Source organism: Spea bombifrons, chromosome 1 (assembly GCF_027358695.1).
Source record: "Spea bombifrons isolate aSpeBom1 chromosome 1, aSpeBom1.2.pri, whole genome shotgun sequence".
Taxonomy (NCBI): Eukaryota; Metazoa; Chordata; class Amphibia; order Anura; family Pelobatidae; genus Spea; species Spea bombifrons.
Window position 1 is genome coordinate 162,826,737 of NC_071087.1, and position 18,109 is coordinate 162,844,845.

Genomic DNA, 18,109 nt, shown 5'->3' on the forward strand with positions numbered 1-18,109 from the left:
AGTAATATATATATATATATATATATATATATATATATATATATACAAAGTAACATATATACATAGTATTAGAGTAACATAGATCCAGAGTAACATACAGTGTTTACAGAGTAATATATGTATATATATAGAGAGAGAGTAACAGAGTAAGATATATACAGAGTAACAGAGTAAGATATATACAGAGTAACAGAGTAATATATATCCAGAGTAACATATATACATAGTATTAGAGTAACATACATTATATACAGAGTAACATATATATATATAGAGTAACAGAATTATATATACAGAGTAACATACAGTATATACAGAGTAACAGAGTAATATATATACAGAGTAACATATATACATAGTATTAGAGTAACATATATATACATAGTAACAGAGTAACATACAGAATATACAGAGTAACAGAGTAATATATATCCAGAGTAACAGAGTAACATATATACATAGTATTAGAGTAACATACAGTATATATATATATATAGTAATAGAGTAACATACAGTATATACAGAGTAACAGAGTAATATATATCCAGAGTAACAGAGTAATATATATACATAGTATTAGAGTAACATACAGTATATATATAGTAACAGAGTAGCATATATACATAGTATTAGAGTAACATACAGTATATATATAGTAACAGAGTAGCATATATACATAGTATTAGAGTAACATACAGTATATATATAGTAACAGAGTAGCATATATACATAGTATTAGAGTAACATACAGTATATATATAGTAACAGAGTAGCATATATACATAGTATTAGAGTAACATACAGTATATATATATAGTAATAGAGTAACATACAGTATATACAGAGTAGCATATATACATAGTATTAGAGTTACATACAGTATATAGTATTAGAGTAACATACAGTATATATAGTATCAGAGTTATATATATATCTGCCTGCCCAGTTGGTGACATTGTAGCGTTGTATCGGTATTCTGATGACTGACGGGGGTATTAATGTCAGGTAACGTTACTGGTGACACTCGCTCTGCATCATGTAGGGGAAGTCGTCTGTGAAGCTCCCAATAACAAGCTGGACGCATTTACTGGGACGCTGACCTACCAAGGAGAGAAATACGCTCTGGACAACGGGAAGATCCTGCTGCGCGGCTGCACCCTGAGGAACACCGAGTGGTGCTTCGGGATGGTCATCTTCGCAGGTCAGGAGAACATTCAGCCTCGAATAACCAGAGTGACATGCGACGGAGCGCCGTCCAAGGATGTTTGTGACACCTTTTAGCAGTAAAATGTAGGACTTTCGAGGTCTCATTGGTCCCTTTTTCAGATGTAACAATTTGTGTAAGGCCTAGAGAGCTCATGAGACTCCTCTATGAACATCGGTCACTAATAATGGAGCAGCAAAGAGATATCCTTCTCTGTGTTCCACATCTTGGTGGGAAGATTAATGTCGCTGGGGTGATGATGATACTCGGAGAATCTCTTATAAGGCGTGAGGAGGGACGGAGCACGAAATACGAGTGATTGTGTTGTAGTGGATACACGGCTGCTACCACCCACCGATCCATTCACCATCCCGCCTGTGCTTCCCTCGTAGGGCCCGACACCAAACTGATGCAGAACAGTGGAAGGACCACGTTAAAAAGAACGAGCATCGACCGGCTCATGAATCTCCTTGTTCTGTGGGTATGTCTGAGCAAACAGGGGGCAGTTATAAGACCTTCTGGTCCTACATCAGCGCCTGACCTCACAACCGGCTGCATGGGCACAAATTCCCACAGAAACGCCCCAAAATCTTGTGGAAAGCCTTCCCAGAAGAGTGGAGGCCAACGTCGTATCAAGGCCCATGGTTTTGGAACAGGGAGCCCGAGCAGCTCACATAGGTGTGATGGTCAGGTGTCCGGATACTTTTGGCCACATAGTGTATGTTCTTATATTACATTCCGAGCTCTTTGTCCAGAAATGACCTTTTTTTTTTCTTCAGAAAATATGACATTTTCATCTCTCTCTCTTTTTATCAACATTCTCAGCTTCTATGTTCTGCTTTTGTAGATATTTGTGTTCTTGGCTGCCATGTGCATTATTCTGGCCATCGGGAACGGCATCTGGGAATCTAAGCAGGGATACTACTTCCAGGTCTACCTCCCGTGGCAACAAGACGTCCACAACGCGGCCTTCTCAGGGTTCCTCATGTTCTGGTCGTATGTCATTATCCTGAACACGGTGGTGCCGATCTCCCTCTACGTCAGGTGAGTCTGGTATTCACGGGGCTATCCTTTCGTTTAGGAGCGCACCGGGAAGGGTGTTTGGGGCAATAATCAGTAGTCGTAGGGGCAGGATTGTGCCAACAACTTCTATGATATATTCACTAACCAGGTAGTTTGCAGAAGAGATGAAAATGACTTTAAAGGTTTTTTTTCCTCCCCAGTACTTCTGACTGTGCTTTTGCCTCCTCTTTGATTATCTCACCAGTGTTGAAATCATACGGCTTGGAAACAGCTACTATATCAATTGGGACCGCAAGATGTATTACCCCAAGAAGGACACCCCGGCAGAAGCTCGTACCACCACCCTCAACGAGGAGCTGGGCCAAATCAAGTACATCTTCTCCGATAAGACCGGGACCCTCACCCAAAACATCATGACCTTCAATAAATGTTCTATTAACGGAAACTCTTACGGTGTGTCTCCCGAAGCTAAATATTACTCTTTTGGATGGGACCCCCCCCCGTTTCCGTGGGTCCTTATCACATACGTGTCCATTGCACGCGTTATAACCCGCGCTGAGTCTCCGGTAACCCAGCTGCCATTGGCAATCACACGCTACTCCTCACCGTCCACGCTAATTCCCACTCTCCCCTCTCTGCTCTTTCAGGGGAGGTGTTTGATTATGCCGGGAATCGGCTGGAGATTAACGAGGTAGGTGACAAGAATGGAGAAAAAGTAAACATTTTCAGAAAGATTAAAGTTATGGGAGTAATGTAATATTTTTACATATTGTATATATATTTTTATTTATTATTTTCTCTCTTGCCAGCATACGGAAAAAGTGGATTTCTCCTACAACCCGCTGGCCGACCCAAAGTTCGCCTTTCACGATCATCGCCTGGTCGAGTCGGTGAAAATCGGGGATCCGTCTACTCAGGAGTTCTTCCGCCTCCTCGCCCTGTGCCATACGGCTATGTCGGAGGAGAAGAAGCCAGGTAGGCGCGGAGTAGACGATGCTGAAAGTACCTGGCTATAAAAGTGAAGGGTAGTTTGTCAAAGGCCCAAGCGGGAATTTACTGTACGATGGATACTTTGTGTCAAATAAATAATATGAAGTGGCCCTAAGCGGAAAGATGTTCAGGGGGCGCCTCTCTAACCATGATGAAAAGAATAAACATCCATGAAATAAGTGAGGAGTATCCAATGACGGGGCCCTTAGACCAATGGTGGCCCTAGGTAGCTGTTAACCTATGTCTATGGTAGCATTGCCTCTCTGAATAGTATCTTATTGGGGGCATTTGTGCAGAGGTACAGTTCCCCATTACCCTCCCATGGAGGTGACCCTGTCCTGCTGACCCTGTCCTGCTGACCCTGTCCTGCTGACCCTGTCCTGCTGACCCTGTCCTGCTGTCCTGCTGACCCGTCCTGTCCTCCCGTCTCAGGTGAGCTGGTGTATCAAGCTCAGTCTCCCGATGAAGGCGCTCTCGTCACGGCTGCCAGGAACTTTGGCTTCGTGTTTCGTTCCCGTACCCCGGAAACAATCACTCTGGTGGAAATGGGGGAGACCAAGGTGTACGAGCTTCTGGCTATCTTGGATTTCAACAATGAGCGCAAGAGGATGTCTGTGATCGGTGAGCTACGTGGGATGGGGAAAACCAACATTCATCTGGATAGAGTGTCAGCTTCTGCGGGCCGTGGCCCATCTTTCTTTAAAGCTTCTGAAAATGTTGATGGATCTAAAATGTAGCTAATTTTGGTTATAGAATATCATCTGGTGGCCCAGTTGGCCAGGGCTCTAGAGAAGCCAAGCCAAGGGGTGGCCAAGCCAGCTTCAGGTTGAAAAACCATTAGAATGCTCGTAAAGACTAAAATATTGAAGCGCAGGATGACTTTGAGCTGGCTGAGGCTCCTCTAGGTTTGCTGTTCCAGGCCAAGCAAGTCCTTTGGACTGCGGCCCATGCTGGGTAACCCAACAATGGCCCATCGTGTGTAATGAGTCGTCGTGGTGTGTTATGACGCGTTATAATCTATAACGTTATCCCGTTCCTGCCGTTCCCAGTGAGGAGCCCGGATGGACGTCTCACGCTGTACTGTAAAGGAGCAGACACTATTGTGTACGAGCTTCTGGACCGGTCGAGCGAGGACCTCAAGGAAGTGACCACCGAGCATCTGAATGTAAGTGCGGCTTCAGTGTCCCCGGCCTGTCCGGACAGCGGCTGACCCACCAGACCGCGGGAAAGACGCCTCGTTCTTCCTCTAAAGCCCTCTCTATATCGAGGACAAAAATAAAGAATTAAAACATTTCCAAACGCGGTGTGACTGTTGCTCTCGCTCGGCAGGAGTTTGCCGGAGACGGCCTGCGCACCCTGGTCCTCGCGTACAAAGACCTGGACAAGCAATACTTTGCGGACTGGAGGAAACGTTACCACGAGGCGAGCACGTCCCTGGAGGACCGCGAGGAGAAGCTGGGGGAGCTGTACGAGGAGATCGAAACAGACCTAAAGGTTCGTATCCAATGCCTATTCATTGTTCCGACCTAATCGGGACAGTTGGCTACTATATAGAATGTATAGAATGGTGTTTGTTGAGCAGAAAAGGTCTCGGGTGAATGGGGCAGATTCCTTCATATTCTCCTCTCGTTTAATGATATCTCAGCGTCCCAACTGGTGCTTTTCTCTCTGCTATATCACAACTGGAATCCCTGCTTGAATACAGGTGACTCCATTCAGAACATCTTCACCTCCTGACCCGTCACGGTTTCCATAGAAGCATTTGGTTGCCACCATTAGCGAGTCACAGCGATGGGGTCTGTGTGATGGGATATTAAAGGGTTAATATTAGCATTCCCAGGACTGGATCATTTATAAGGTTCTTTGGCCGACCATGCAGTTCCAGTCCAGGTGTGATGGGAGTAGTAGAGTAGATTATACCCCCTGCTGTTAAAGGGCAGTTAAGTGGTAAAAAGGGGGTAACTTTCAGCAGCTCCCGGGTTTTACGTCATTTCTGTCTGTCTCGCCAGACGATGTAACTTGAGGACCTGGGAATTGGTTGCCATGGTTTCAATGATCCAGAAAGGTTATTGGCTTCCTAAGAGACCTAAACCAAAGGGGGATGGCGCGACCCCCAGGGGCTCTCGGCTGTCCGTGGAGTTTGTCTTGCAGATGACTTCCAGATAACACCGGGGGTCCCTTAACGGGATAAGACATATAATCCGCCGCCCCCCACCCCCGCCGCGTCCTCAAACCCGGAGTCTCTCTCCCCCGTCTATGCTGTATATTTAGACTTTTTTTTTTAATTTAAAAAAAGACTATTTTCCCACAGACTTTTTATATCACACATTACACGGAGGTGGCCAGGACTCCAGAACAGAGCAGACCCCCCCCCGATCCGTTCCTCTCTAGATGGAGTCTCTCTCTCTGTTACTTTGTAAATTATTTTACAATCTAGAACCGCAGGGTCCTATGTACCGTAAGGAAGTTTTACTTCGCTGAGCAGGTGGTGGATAAGTGGAACAGCCTCCCAGCAGAAGTGGTAGAGGCCAATACAGTGAGGGGATTTAATAAACGTTGCATCTTCATCGCCTCCTATGCGATCGCGTTGTCGGATTTAAAGGTCCCTCTCTTCTGTTTCCTGGTCCCCCGAGTTATTAAACGCCCCTCATATAACTATTGAAGATTCTGTAAATCCGGTTTAATGGAAGATTCTCTCTGTGTTTGTGAAGTTACTCGGAGCTTCTGCTATAGAAGACAAGCTGCAGGACGGAGTCCCCCAAACCATCGAGACTCTGACCAAGGCCAACATTAAGATATGGGTCCTGACAGGAGACAAGCAAGGTGAGACGCCACTGCATGCTGTGTAAATACACAGACACTCACTCACTCATACACACTCATACACACTTACTTACTCACACACTCACTCATACACACTTACTTACTCACACACACACTCATACACACTTACTTACTCACACACTCATACACACACTCACACACACTCTCATACACACCCACACACACTTTGGATGTACAAGGGTTTTCGAACCATCAATTAGCCTTTTAAACTTAAACTTGGATCAGCAAAAAAAAAGTGCCAATGGAACACAGGAGTGATGGGAGTGATAAAGGGCCATTGGAACACGGGAGTGATGGGAGTGATAAAGGGCCATTGGAACACAGGAGTGATGGGAGTGATAAAGGGCCATTGGAACACAGGAGTGATGTGAGTGATAAAGGGCCATTGGAACACAGGAGTGATGGGAGTGATAAAGGGCCATTGGAACACAGGAGTGATGGGAGTGATAAAGGGCCATTGGAACCCAGGAGTGATGGGAGTGATAAAGGGCCATTGGAACCCAGGAGTGATGGGAGTGATAAAGGGCCATTGGAACACAGGAGTGATGGGAGTGATAAAGGGCCATTGGAACACAGGAGTGATGGGAGTGATAAAGGGCCATTGGAACACAGGAGTGATGGGAGTGATAAAGGGCCATTGGAACCCAGGAGTGATGGGAGTGATAAAGGGCCATTGGAACACAGGAGTGATGGGAGTGATAAAGGGTCTCTGTACGCCTATGAAGAGATTCCATTCCAGCGACAATAGTCATTAACACCGTTAACCCTGTCTGCGCTGGATTTCTGATCCATTTCATGTTATTTTAATGGACAAAATCTGATTTTCTTTCAAAAACAAGGAAATTTCTAAGTGACCCTAAAGTTGTAATTTAGGTCAAAAAAGAAGCTACACGTCTATGAAGTTCACCCTCGCTGTTGATACCCCGGTGAATTTGGGGAATCGTCTCATTAACCGATCTCTTTTCCCAGAAACGGCAGAGAACATCGGATACTCGTGTAATATGCTGCAGGACGAGATGAAGGAGGTTTTCATCATTAGAGGTTGCAGTTCTGCGGAGGTGCTGGAGGAGCTCAGGTAATAAATGCCGGCATATAACTCAGGGGCAGCAGATGCAAATCACGGGTAGAGATATGACATCATCAGCGTGAAAATAGTGTCATATAACATGCATAACCCTGATTGGCAGGTGAACTGTCTCTTCGAGAGGCTCTTTGTGTTACTAATGGAGCGAGTAAGACCTCTCCGGTCCTACATTCCTTTATGGAACCTTCTCTGCTAGCTGAAGAAGTCCTTAGTACATAGCATTCAATATCATGTGTTATATACGAATTGCTACGTCCTGTCTACCCTTTGTACAGCGCTGCGGAATCTGATGGCGCTATATAAAACAATAAATAATGATAATAAACCAGGAATGGGGAGGTGGGCTTGCTTTGGTAGGAGAAACTTTCCTCCCTGCTCTTTAGGTCTCGCAATAACCGATGTGGTCTTTCATAGATCTGCCAGGAGGAAGATGAACCCAGAATCGTTTTCGGACAACAACGACGTTAACATTCAGATCAAAAAAGGTTCGAAGAAGACCCAAGTTATTCCGGACGATGACGTAAAAGGAGGAGACACCTACGGAATTATCATCAACGGTCACAGTCTGGTAGGTAGATACCTCAACGTTCTATGGTTTTTGGTCATTCAGAAGACTTTGTAGGTGGAGGACATAAAAAAACGGATGGGTCGTGGTCCGGAATTGAAGGTATGATTACCAGATAGGGAAAGAACAGGTATGGGAAATGCAGGGTATGGGCAGTAAGGGTTGAGCTACGAATCCTTTGTACTACTTGTGGTTTATGAAGGATCGGGGTCATGATGTCCACGTCGTCCGAGATTTTCATTAGACAAGGTGGACATTATGACCCTGATGGACAAACTAAATGGGACAGGTGGTTCTTACCGGCCATTGAGTTATCTGTTTCTATGGCTCAGGGGTTTGGTCGGTTGGGTTTCGGTGCTGATTGTCCCCGCTGTTGCCCGCTGATTTTTACCACCTTGACCCAACAGGCTTATGCCCTGGAGGAGAAAATGGAGGTTGAGCTGCTAAGGACGGCTTGCATGTGCCAGGCTGTGATCTGCTGCCGGGTGACCCCTCTGCAGAAGGCTCAGGTGGTGCAGCTGGTGAAGAAGTATAAGAAGGCAGTGACCTTGGCCATCGGAGACGGAGCCAACGACGTCAGCATGATCAAGAGTAGGTCCCGGTGGAATGTTCCAAGCGGGATATGTCGGGGGAAAGGGGGAGCGCGGGGGTAATATTTTGTGGTTAATGGCTCTAGGCACAACATGGCATTTACAAGTATTCATCTTGTTAGACAGAAATTTGTTGAACTTGCCCCTAAAAGAACTAAATGCTGGAGAAGGGTCCTCTTTATGGGGGGGGGGGCAAAGGAGTGGGTGCCCTGGGTCCAGGCTTCCCATAGGGACCCATGGCAGTTGTATCTTGGGCCTCCAACAGTCAAGATAGTCTAGAGGTCACTGCATCCCCGACACAGACCTAAATTATAAGCCCACCATATATGTATACCGTAGGAGCGGTCATCCTAACTTCCTGTTCTTACATGATTATTTCTCCCCAATACACTGATCTTCCCATTGGTGGAAGCAGACATGGAATTATTATTTTTTTTTAGACATAAAAGGTACGTTAGCATAATATTTTTGTTACACGTTTGGATTATGTTTGCGTTCAAGAGTTGTCTTTACAATACAGGCTAGGCTGAGGAGCTAACAATCTTTCCTTTGCAGCGGCACACATCGGCGTTGGGATCAGCGGGCAGGAAGGCATGCAGGCCGTCCTTTCCAGTGACTTCTCCTTCGCTCAGTTCCGGTACCTGCAGCGCCTCCTGCTGGTCCATGGCCGCTGGTCCTACATCCGCATGTGCAGGTTCCTGCGCTACTTCTTCTACAAGAACTTCACCTTCACTCTGGTCCATTTCTGGTACGGCTTCTTCTGCGGATTCTCTGCCCAGGTGAGTGAGTGCGAGCTCTGTGCCAAGGACAGGTGCTGGTGGACACTCGGTGAGTGTGAGAGGCAGTGATCTCCTGTACTGACAGGGGACAGCTGTTTTTGTGGTCCGGTGCTGCCACCTAGTGCCTGTTGTGGGCCCCAGCGTGCGGTTCTGTGATGTCCTGGTCCATGGACAGGTGGAGAGACATGAGGGAGGTTCCCGTCCTCATGGAGGGATTGTGATGCGTCTGACTCCATTCTGAAGTTCTGATGTCCCCATGTTGTGGTTCTGATGACCGGGCCGTGGTTGTAATGTTCTGGCATGTACTCCCCCACTGGGTGCTTCTGGTGCCTCCTGGTGTTTGGTAGTTTTGATGTCACGCAGTGCTGTTCTGATGTCACGCAGTGCTGTTCTGATGTCACGCAGTGCTGTTCTCATGTTCTGATGTCACGCAGTGCTGTTCTGATGTCACGCAGCGCTGCTCTCATGTTATGCTGTTCTGTTCTTATGTTCCTTTGTGTGATTCTGATGTCACGCAGTGCTGTTCTGATGCCACGCAGCGCTGTTCCCATGTTTTGTCTTGTGATTCTGATGTCATGCAGTGCTGTTCTCTTGTTCTGATGTCACACAGTGCTGTTCTGATGTTACGCTGTGCTGTTCTTATGTTCTGTTGTGTGATTCTGATGTCACGCAGTGCTGTTCTCATGTTCTGATGTCACACAGTTCTGTTCTGATGTCACGCAGTGCTGTTCCCATGTTACGCTGTGCTGTTCTTATGTTCCGTTGTGTGATTCTGATGTCACGCAGTGCTGTTCTGATGCCACGCAGTGCTGTTCCCATGTTTTGTCTTGTGATTCTGATGTCATGCAGTGCTGTTCTCATGTTCTGATGTCACACAGTGCTGTTCTGATGTTACGCTGTGCTGTTCTTATGTTCTGTTGTGTGATTCTGATGTCACGCAGTGCTGTTCTCATGTTCTGATGTCACGCAGTGCTGTTCTCATGTTCTGATGTCACGCGGTGTTCTCCCGTTGTGTGGTTCGGTACTAATGAACATGTCCTTCCTGTTTTTATGATCACAGACCGTTTATGACGAATGGTTTATCACGCTCTATAATCTGGTTTATACCTCGCTGCCCGTCCTTGGAATGAGTCTCTTTGACCAGGTAAATTCTGCGATGACCCCTTAGACACGAATCTCCCCTTATTCCCTCACTTCTATTCATTAACATTTAATACATATTGTAATATATCTTTTGTGTTAGAAAGAGAATCCTTAACCCTTCGTGTGCCCACGCCCCGATCTCTCTGTGTCTCCCCAGGACGTCGATGACCGCTGGAGCATGGAGTACCCGCAGCTGTATGACCCGGGACAGAGAAACCGCTACTTTAACATTAAGGAGTTTGTGAAATGCGTGATCCACGGGGTGTACAGCTCCCTCATACTGTTCTTTGTGCCGTACGGCGCCCTCTACGACACGGTGAGGGATGACGGGAAGGCCATCTCCGACTACCAGTCCTTCGCTCTGATGGCCCAGACCTGCCTCGTGCTGGTTGTATCTGCCCAGGTATGGCATCTAGTACTGAACAGGTTAATTTCACCCCATCCATGGCCATTAAAATTGATGCCATATGTGAGATTTTTATCTCATAGATAAGCCCCCCCAGCTTGATGATGGGTAATGCGTGATAGGAGTTGTAGTTGCTGTCCCTCGCCTCTCCTTCTTCTAGCCCTTACATTCTTGATTGTTCTAATCACCCCGTCTTTATGTTCTAGATCGGCCTGGACACGGGCTACTGGACGGCTGTGAACCAGTTCTTCATCTGGGGCAGTATGGCCGTGTACTTTGCCATCACGTTCACCATGTACAGCGACGGGATGTACTTAATATTCACCGCCTCCTTCCCGTTTATAGGTGAGCAGACACCACTTTCTATATTCTGCCCATTGTGAAGAAGACTTTCCAGCTAGAAAAGAGACCTCCGAGGCCTTGAATGCGCATGTGACTTCACATCTTCCCCTATGAACACTGGTCCACTAAGCGGTGTCACAAATAGTCAGTGCTGCCTGACCCAGGGCAACACGTCTAAGCTGCCCCTCAGGACCTACCTTTCCAGCCGCCATCTTTGTTTTGGGATGCGCATAGTGTAAATGGGCCGGTTTCAAGGGAGATCATTTGCCCCAGAGGAGCTGGACCCCCCACCTCCCTCCGGACCTGCCACCCTAGGCCAATCCGGACTTAAACCCAAAGTGGTGTCTTCGCAGCCCAGCCGGTGTTTCTGGGTAAATTCTGGTGTCTGTATATGATCGTCCAGGAGCCACGGGATTCTCTGTATGAGAGCTTTGGGTACATACGGAGAGGATGGTAGATAAATTGAGCAGCCTCCCAGCGGAGTTGGTAGAGACTAATACAGGGAACTCAAACATTCATGGGGTAGGCATACGGCTCCCAAGATAAGACCAATTATTTCCGTGCTTTTTGTTTTGCAAGGAACGGCCCGAAATACTCTGAATCAGCCCAGTATCTGGCTGGCCATCTTCCTGACCACGGTGCTCTGCGTCCTACCGGTGATCGCCTACAGATTCCTGAGGTCGCAGCTGAAGCCCACGTTCAGCGACAAGGTAACCGCTTACTGATTCATACGTCAAACCGGGTCACATGGAGTCTGGAGGGTTTAGTAACTAAGTGCATCATAACTCGTTTTGTTGGGGTTAAGGTATATGGTTGGGGTTTTTGAGGGTTGGGGTTGAGTTTTGGGGTATATGGTTGGGGTTTTTGAGGGTTGGGTTATATGGTTGGGGCTTTTGAGGGTTAGGTTTGATGTTTGGGGTATATGGTTGGGGCTTTTGAGGGTTAGGGTTGAGGTTTGGGGTATATGGTTGGGGCTTTTGAGGGTTAGGGTTGAGGTTTGGGGTATATGGTTGGGGTTTTTGAGGGTTGGGTTATATGGTTGGGGTTTTTGAGGGTTGGGGTTGAGTTTTGGGGTATATGGTTGGGGTTTTTGAGGGTTAGGTTTGAGGGTTGGGTTATATGGTTGGGGTTTTTGAGGGTTGGGGTTGAGTTTTGGGGTATATGGTTGGGGCTTTTGAGGGTTGGGGTTGAGTTTTGGGGTATATGGTTGGGGTTTTTGAGGGCTGAGTTATATGGTTGGGGTTTTTGAGGGTTGGGGTTGAGTTTTGGGGTATATGGTTGGGGCTTTTGAGGGTTAGGGTTGAGGTTTGGGGTATAGGGTTGGTATAATCTACCTTTCGCACGCACCTGATATCAGCCACATGGCAAAAACACCTATTTTCCTATAAATGCTACAGCACCCCCGCACCGTAACCCCCCCTACAGAATGCCTGGATTTTCTAGAATGTTGTCGGCACTCGTGGTGTCTGCGCTGTGAAGTGCGTCGGGCGGATCAGCCAACATTCTAACGATAAGGAGAAGCAAACATAACTATTTAATCATCTCTGGGGGTAACTAGCAAGAAAAAACAACTCCTGATACACACCCCGCACTCATACTCACTGCGCACTCACAGATTCCACACTAACTCACCACACACATCCCATACTCACTCATCTCACACACCCCGCACTCACAATCCTCGCACTCACAGATACCATACTAACACGCCCACACTCATACTAACATATCCCATACTCACAATAACACACCCACACTCACAGATCTCACACTAACTCACCCCACACTCACATATCTCATACTCGTGCTAACAAACACACCCCACACATCCCAAACTCATAACAATCCACACTCAAACATCCCACACTCACAATAATTCAATTCAGACTCACAATAACATACTCCACACTCACACTCAGATACCATACTCACACACACTCACAGATACCATACTCAGAGATACCATACTTACACTAACACACTTACATTCACAGATACCATACTCACAGAAAAAGAAAAAAAAACAAAAAAAAAACCAACTCCTGCTAACCTCAGCCGCGCATGAATCCGCTGGGTCTCGTGTCTGTGCTCTACCTGTATGTCTGTCTGGCTGTGAGCCTGGTAGCGGATCTCATGGCTGGCCGGGGGGGGGGGACATACTGCCTTCTATGCCCCCCCCCTTCACAAAGTGAGGCTCTGGATACCATGTATCCAAAGCAAACGTCCTCACTCTACCATCTCTTAAAACACATTGCTTGTGTGGGGGGTGTATATATATATATATATATATATATATATGATAGCCCACGACTCCCGGATCCTGTGCTATACAGTTATTTACACTAAATAGACCTATTTTATTGTATTTACAAATGAAAATAAGCAATAAATATATCCGAAACCCACATTATCAATATACCATGCGAACAGCCCAAAAAAAAAAAAACAATCACCCAAAAAAATAACAGCCACAAAAAAAAGCCATTTAAAAAAAAAATAACAGCCACTAAAAAAAATAACAATCACTAAAAAAAATAACAGCCACTAAAAAAAAAATTACAATCACAAAAAAAATAACAGCCACTAAAAAAATAACAATCACAAAAAAAATAACAGCTACTAAAAAACATAGCCATTAAAAAAAATAACAGCCACTAAAAAAAAATAACAGCCACTAAAAAAAAATAACAATCACTAAAAAAAATAACAGCCACAAAAAAAATTACAATCACTAAAAAAATAACAGCCACTAAAAAAAAACAGCCATTAAAAAAAATAACAGCCACTAAAAAAATAACAGCCACTAAAAAAATTACAATCACTAAAAAAATAACAGCCACTAAAAAAAAACAGCCATTAAAAAAAATAACAGCCACTAAAAAAATAACAGCCACTAAAAAAATTACAATCACTAAAAAAATAACAGCCACTAAAAAAAAACAGCCATTAAAAAAAATAACAGCCACTAAAAAAATAACAGCCACTAAAAAAATCACAATCACTAAAAAAATAACAGCCACTAAAAAAAAATAACAATCACTAAAAAAATAACAGCCACTAAAAAAAATAACAATCACTAAAAAAAATAACAGCCACTAAAAAAAAATTACAATCACTAAAAAAATAACAGCCACTAAAAAAAAATAACAGCCACTAAAAAAAAATTACAATCACTAAAAAAATAACAGCCACTAAAAAAAATAACAATCACTAAAAAAATAACAGCCACTAAAAAAAAACAGCCATTAAAAAAATAACAGCCACTAAAAAAAAATAACAATCACTAAAAAAAAATAACAGCCACTAAAAAAAATAACAATCACTAAAAAAAATAACAGCCACAAAAAAGCCATTTAAAAAAAAATAACAGCCACTAAAAAAAATAACAATCACTAAAAAAAATAACAGCCACTAAAAAAAAAATTACAATCACTAAAAAAATAACAGCCACTAAAAAAAATAACAATCACTAAAAAAATAACAGCCATTATAAAAGAATTACAGCCACTAAAAAAAAAATACAGCCACTAAAAAAGAATAACAGCCATTAAAAAAAAATAACAGCCATTAAAAAAAACAGCCACTAAAAAAATATGGACTAGATTTTCAATTTTGTGGCTTTTAGTTTTAGAAACAGATATTTATTTACAAATTTGAAATTTATTTTTTTTATGTAATTTTATAATTTTTGTGACGACTGTTTTTTAGGTTGTTTTTATGTCATTTATATATAAAATATTTTTTTTTGTTTCGATGCACAGGTGCAGAGTAAAATCAGAGAGGCCAAGAAGCGGCCCCCGCCTCCTCCGCACAGGGCCAAGATCCGCCGCACCAGCTCCCGCCGATCTGGCTACGCCTTCTCCCACCAACAGGGATACGGAGACCTCATCATGTCCGGCAGGAACTTCCGACCCAAGATTCCCTTCCACCAAACGGGCAAATTTACCCCGAGCGACAGGAGCCGCAACACAAACTATTACTGAGAGCGAAGAGAACCGCGGGCGATTCCCGGAGCCTTGGTTACTCTGCCGTTTATGCCTTTACCGCGGGTCCAATCCACTGCGAGAATAACGCAACGAGGGGCAATCTATATGGCGCCACTGTGTGGAAGTATTTCTCGCCGGTGGCCATCTTGGTTGTGGCATCATTCACTTCTGAAAATTGGTCCAAATCAACAATTCCATATTTAAATGGTCAGCCCAGCAGAAATGGTAAACGGTCGTGGAAATTTATATTCATATAAACCCAGGGGTATATAAAAAAAAAAGTATTAAACTGCGCTTTTATTGGACGTTTCTAGTATTCAGGCTCATCCTCCGACGCGCCATGTGAGACGCCGCGCCGGAGCGGAATCATAAAAGCGGAGAGACCGCTGTGACGCACGGAGACAGTCGCACTGATTTATTTTATAGTTGCCTTTAATTTAATTTCTTTAATTACGACTCAAAATAAATGTGAAGAATATTTGCCAAAATTTCTATTTAAACAAACCAAAAAAAACCAAAGCCTGTGGAAATATTTGTATCTTTTCGTATTTTATATGAATTGTTGCCGTTGGGTTAAAGCGGGTGGGGGGGGTTACTGGGCTGCGGAGTGGTTTTGGGGGTAACTTGGACACTTTCAGTAAAACCCCCTTCAGTTTGCCTTCAAAAAGTGCCACACGAATCCTTATACCGGCCGGCTAGGAAAAAGCTGGAATTTCCTGAATCCTTTCTGTATTATTTTGTTTGTCTCTGTGATATTCCAGTGTTTAGATTGCAAGCTCTTCGGGGCAAAGAGGGTGATTTTTATGTGCAGGTAAAACACCCTAAAGCTTTGACCCCTTAAAAATGTTTTCGTTGGTCTCGATTCAGGAGCCGTATGCCTATCCCATCCATGTTTACATTTCCTCACTGTATTACCCTCTACCACTTCTGTTGGGAGGCTGTTCCACTTCTCTACCACGCTCTCAGTACAGGAAACCTAATTAACTTACGTTGGTTGGTGCAGAGGAGATACATTTTATCTCACTTGATAAACCACGTGGGGCCGACATTATTTTTAAACTTGGCTATTGGATTCCCCGAATAGCCTCCAGCGCCTGTTCTCAATAAATATACAGAGGGGTAGACACGGCCGCGGGGGTCTTGCCGTTAACATTACATTTATTCATATAGTGCCAACAGACACTGTAGCGCAGTTACAATAGGGGACGGTAAAAATATTTAGAATTGGCAATGTGAGTACAGAAGGAGAAGAGGGCCCTGCTCCGGGGAGCTGACGATCTATTGGCTGATATTGTTTATAAGATACTAAACCCTTAAACTTTCTGGAATTTTCCCTGTTTGTAGAACGCGGATCCCACATCCCCAGATGGAAGCAAAGGAGGGTTAAAAACCGCCGGGTTACTAGCCAGCTTTTTTGAAATGTCATTTATTGCCCCCCCCCCTGATCTCGGTATCCTTCTCCCCTCCTCTCTCTCCTCCCCTGATGCCCCTCTTTTCTAGGAGGTCGGAATGTTTGCTGGGTATGAGGGGATCGCAGGGTTCTACTGCCCTAAAAAACCCCGATAATGTGTACAGAAACAGCAGGGAACAGCTTTATAAATTAAACGGGGTAAACACAATTATTCAGTTAAATGTTTCTTCTAAAATGGAAAAAATAAGGGGCACCAAAAAATATTCCTGCCTGGGGGGTATTTGGCCCTGAGCTACTTCATTCCAACATAACATTAATTACCCTGCCCCATATTCTTTCAGGTAGCCGATGCATCTACCCCCATATGCCCCCAAAAAAGTTACACGCAGAGCAGATCTGTGGGTTTCTGGACCAAAAGGGTTAATGTGTCATCATCGTTTAACATATTAATAGGGCTATTTTCTGGAGGAAAAGGGGTTTTCTTAATTTACAAAAACAGACTAAATACTAAAGTTTGAAAAGTGAAGGGGCCACAAAGCTCAGAATAAACGGTTTAACCATTTCAGTGCCATATTCTCTAAAAAAGATATGTTAAACAGTAGCCAATGAAAGAACTTCTCGGGTCACCGAAACAAACCCAACCAATCAGATTACATTTAAAGGGATTGAGCTGAAGCACTGAGGTATATTGTTTAAAGGGTTAACGTTTTTATGAAGGCGGTTTCATTAATAACGCGTTCTGTTCCTTTTTACCGAATGTATAAATTTGGAATAATTGTTTATCGATGAATAAATGATGTTTTAATAGATCATTTTTTGTTGTTTGTAAATTCATGGCCACTAGGGGGAGCCGGAGTGGGAGCCGGAGATGGATCTGGGCTGGGCGCTGCTACTCACTACCACTTACTCCTTACGATTAAATTCGAAATTTGTCCAAATTTTAATTTTAACAAAATTTTACGATTTCATTAAAAACTAAACAAAAACGAAGCAGAGGGCTCAAAATTTTTGTTTGCATTTCGTAGTGTTTTTACTTTCACTCGCGCTTTCACACACTCGCTCTCTTACACTCATTCATGCGCTTTCACCCTCAATCTCACTCTTGCTCACTCATGCTCTCTCTCACACTCATTCATGCTCTCACTCACTCACTCATTCATGCTCTCACGCTCATTCATTCTCTCTCACACTCTCTCTCTCTGTCTGTCAATATCTTCCTACTTTCTTAGCCGGTGTTTCTATGTCCCTGTCTTCTTTCTTTGTCCGCCTCTTCCTGGTTATCAGCTTCGTCACTAGGAATATTGGCGAATCTCCATGACATCCTTCTAGAATGTTCTGCCTGACAATATAAGAGGATCGGAGGCATGACGTGTGCAACATTTACAACAATCAGACAATTAAAGAGAATACAGGCAGAAGGATGAGAGTGTTGGGAGTTGAGGTTACAAGCTACCCCTTCCCCAAGCCCAAATCTCTATAATTTGGGGGGAAAGCAACCGCATTGTTAGAATTCTAGTAAAGAATTTTACTTCATGTTTTTACCCTTAACGCCACTAGGGGGCATCATCACAACCATTTCATTAATTACATAAAACCCAGAACCTGCCGGCAGATCGGCCCCCGCCGGCCCCCGTCTAGTCGCCCTTTTCTCCTGCTGTAAAGACTCAAACCTTAATCAGTCGTTGGTCTCGTCTTAGATTCAGGAGCCGTATGTCTATCCCATGCATGTTTAATCCCCTCAC

The 18,109-nt window shown here is 44.3% G+C and overlaps 1 protein-coding gene across 2 annotated transcripts in view; it reads left to right on the forward strand.

Moving 5' to 3' along the window:
* The window catches only part of LOC128466980 (phospholipid-transporting ATPase ID-like), a 41,852-nt gene extending 26,366 nt beyond the window's left edge, over positions 1 to 15,486 (forward strand). For both annotated transcript variants that reach the window (XM_053448479.1, XM_053448470.1), the window contains 19 exons: positions 1,043 to 1,201; positions 1,597 to 1,685; positions 2,052 to 2,248; positions 2,472 to 2,680; positions 2,875 to 2,918; positions 3,037 to 3,202; positions 3,650 to 3,838; positions 4,267 to 4,382; positions 4,547 to 4,711; positions 5,929 to 6,040; positions 7,031 to 7,136; positions 7,560 to 7,713; positions 8,118 to 8,301; positions 8,856 to 9,079; positions 10,140 to 10,223; positions 10,380 to 10,625; positions 10,835 to 10,973; positions 11,550 to 11,680; positions 14,732 to 15,486. In XM_053448479.1, the coding sequence (XP_053304454.1) occupies positions 1,043 to 1,201; positions 1,597 to 1,685; positions 2,052 to 2,248; positions 2,472 to 2,680; positions 2,875 to 2,918; positions 3,037 to 3,202; positions 3,650 to 3,838; positions 4,267 to 4,382; positions 4,547 to 4,711; positions 5,929 to 6,040; positions 7,031 to 7,136; positions 7,560 to 7,713; positions 8,118 to 8,301; positions 8,856 to 9,079; positions 10,140 to 10,223; positions 10,380 to 10,625; positions 10,835 to 10,973; positions 11,550 to 11,680; positions 14,732 to 14,953 (2,936 nt within the window). In that variant the 3' untranslated portion in view covers positions 14,954 to 15,486. The remainder of the gene's footprint in view (positions 1 to 1,042; positions 1,202 to 1,596; positions 1,686 to 2,051; positions 2,249 to 2,471; positions 2,681 to 2,874; positions 2,919 to 3,036; positions 3,203 to 3,649; positions 3,839 to 4,266; positions 4,383 to 4,546; positions 4,712 to 5,928; positions 6,041 to 7,030; positions 7,137 to 7,559; positions 7,714 to 8,117; positions 8,302 to 8,855; positions 9,080 to 10,139; positions 10,224 to 10,379; positions 10,626 to 10,834; positions 10,974 to 11,549; positions 11,681 to 14,731) is intronic.
* Positions 15,487 to 18,109: the final 2,623 nt, after the last annotated feature.